The 1,631-nt window shown below is 59.1% G+C and overlaps 1 protein-coding gene across 1 annotated transcript in view; it reads right to left on the bottom strand.

The window, feature by feature from the left end:
• The window catches only part of ADAMTS15 (ADAM metallopeptidase with thrombospondin type 1 motif, 15), a gene marked incomplete at its 5' end in the record, with an annotated part of 4,611 nt that overhangs the window by 2,198 nt on the left and 782 nt on the right, over window positions 1-1,631 (bottom strand). Inside the window, 2 exon segments of the mRNA XM_009873077.1 lie at window positions 905-1,179; window positions 1,338-1,505. Of these exon segments, the coding sequence (XP_009871379.1) occupies window positions 905-1,179; window positions 1,338-1,505 (443 nt within the window).

Genomic DNA, 1,631 nt, shown 5'->3' with positions numbered 1-1,631 from the left:
CTAACCCTGCCTCAGGTCTGGACGGAGTGGCAAAGCATCCCCCGTCAAGAAATACAAGAGACCCAGGGGAGTTTCATCTCTTGGTTTCTCCACCCACCAGGTCCCCAACACCAACGAAGGGAGCTTCATCTCTTGGTTTCACCATCTAGTAAGTCCCCAGCATCCACAAATGGAGCTTCGTCCCTTGGTTTCTTCACCCACCAGGTCCTCAGCACCCACGAAGGGAGATTCCTCTCTTGGTTTCTCCATCCAATACGTCCCCAGCACCCACAAAAGGAGATTCATCTCTTGGTTTCTCCATCCACCTGCAAGGGTGCGCCGGAGTGAGAACCCCTTCACTGACATCTCCGTCCCAAGGCCCTCCGGCACTCAGAGCCATCCCTCTGCAAGCAAAACCTCTGCCCCCAAACCTGCCTCTGCCCCCAAACCTGCCTCAGGGCTGGACGGACTGGCAAAGCATCCCCCGTCAAGAAATACAAGAGACCCAGGGGAGTTTCATCTCTTGGTTTCTCCACCCACCAGGTCCCCAACACCAACGAAGGGAGTTTCATCTCTCAGTTTCGCCATCTAGTAGGTCCTCAGCAACCACAAATGGAGCTTCATCTCTTGGTTTCTCCATCCAACAGGTCCCCAACACCCACGAAAGGAGCTCCATCTCTTGGTTTCTCCATCCAGTATGTCCCCAGCACCCATGAAGGGAGCTTCATCTCTCGCTTTCTCCTCCCGGTTGGTCCCCAGCACCCACGCAGCATAGGAGCTCCATCTCTTGGTTTCTCCATCCAATATGTCCCCAGCACCCATGAAGGGAGATTCATCTCTCGCTTTCTCCTCCCAACATGTCCCCAGCACCCACGCAGCAACTCAGGGATGTTTTTGGGGAGGCGCTGGCGGCGCAGGTACTCACCCTGTACTTTCGCCTCTCCACGCAGGCCCCCTTGAGACAGAGGCGCCCCTCGCCGCAGCCCGTGCCGTCGGCCCAGGGGAAGTGCCGGGTCTGGCAGACAATCTGCCCGCGGGCTTTGCCCGTGCACCAGAGCTTGGCACAGAACTGCATGTAGGGGCAGGGCTTGGAGCCCACGCCGAAGGCCAGCTCGCACTGCTGGTTCAGGCTGTAGCTCGTCCCCGGCAGGTCTTCAGGCAGCGGGATGGGTTTGGCGGGCTGGTCCAGCAAGCAGTCACCTGCAAACGCCCCGTTTCCTTCTAACTTTGTTTGCAGAAGAGGGAGGAAATCTGCTCTGCAACCCATCAACCTCCGAGGTAACCAGCCCCAGGGACAGATCCTGCTGCCATGGGGCAGGGATGCAGGTAAGAGGGTGAGGGGTGCAGGGGGGGCTCACCGTGGCCGCTGTCGAGGAAGTCGGTGATGATGGCAGCACTGCAGGCCGACCAGGGGTTGGCACGGTCGATCTGGATGAGGGTGGGGGACATCATGTGGTTGGTCTTCAGCCGGCCAAAGACCTCCTCGCAGGCCTTCACATTGTCGTGGGGCATGTTGAAGACGTGCCCTGGGGGCGTAAAGGGGGCAGAGTGAATAAATATTGGATATTCGGGGGAAGTTCTTTCCTGAACGAGTGGTGAGGCACTGGAACAGGCTGGCCCGGGGGGGGGGGGGGGCGACCACACCGCGGGGG

This window comes from Apaloderma vittatum, unplaced genomic scaffold (genome assembly GCF_000703405.1).
Source record: "Apaloderma vittatum isolate BGI_N311 unplaced genomic scaffold, ASM70340v1 scaffold16867, whole genome shotgun sequence".
NCBI lineage: Eukaryota > Metazoa > Chordata > Aves > Trogoniformes > Trogonidae > Apaloderma > Apaloderma vittatum.
Note: the sequence above shows the minus strand (reverse complement) of the source record. Positions and strands in the feature narration are given on the sequence as shown.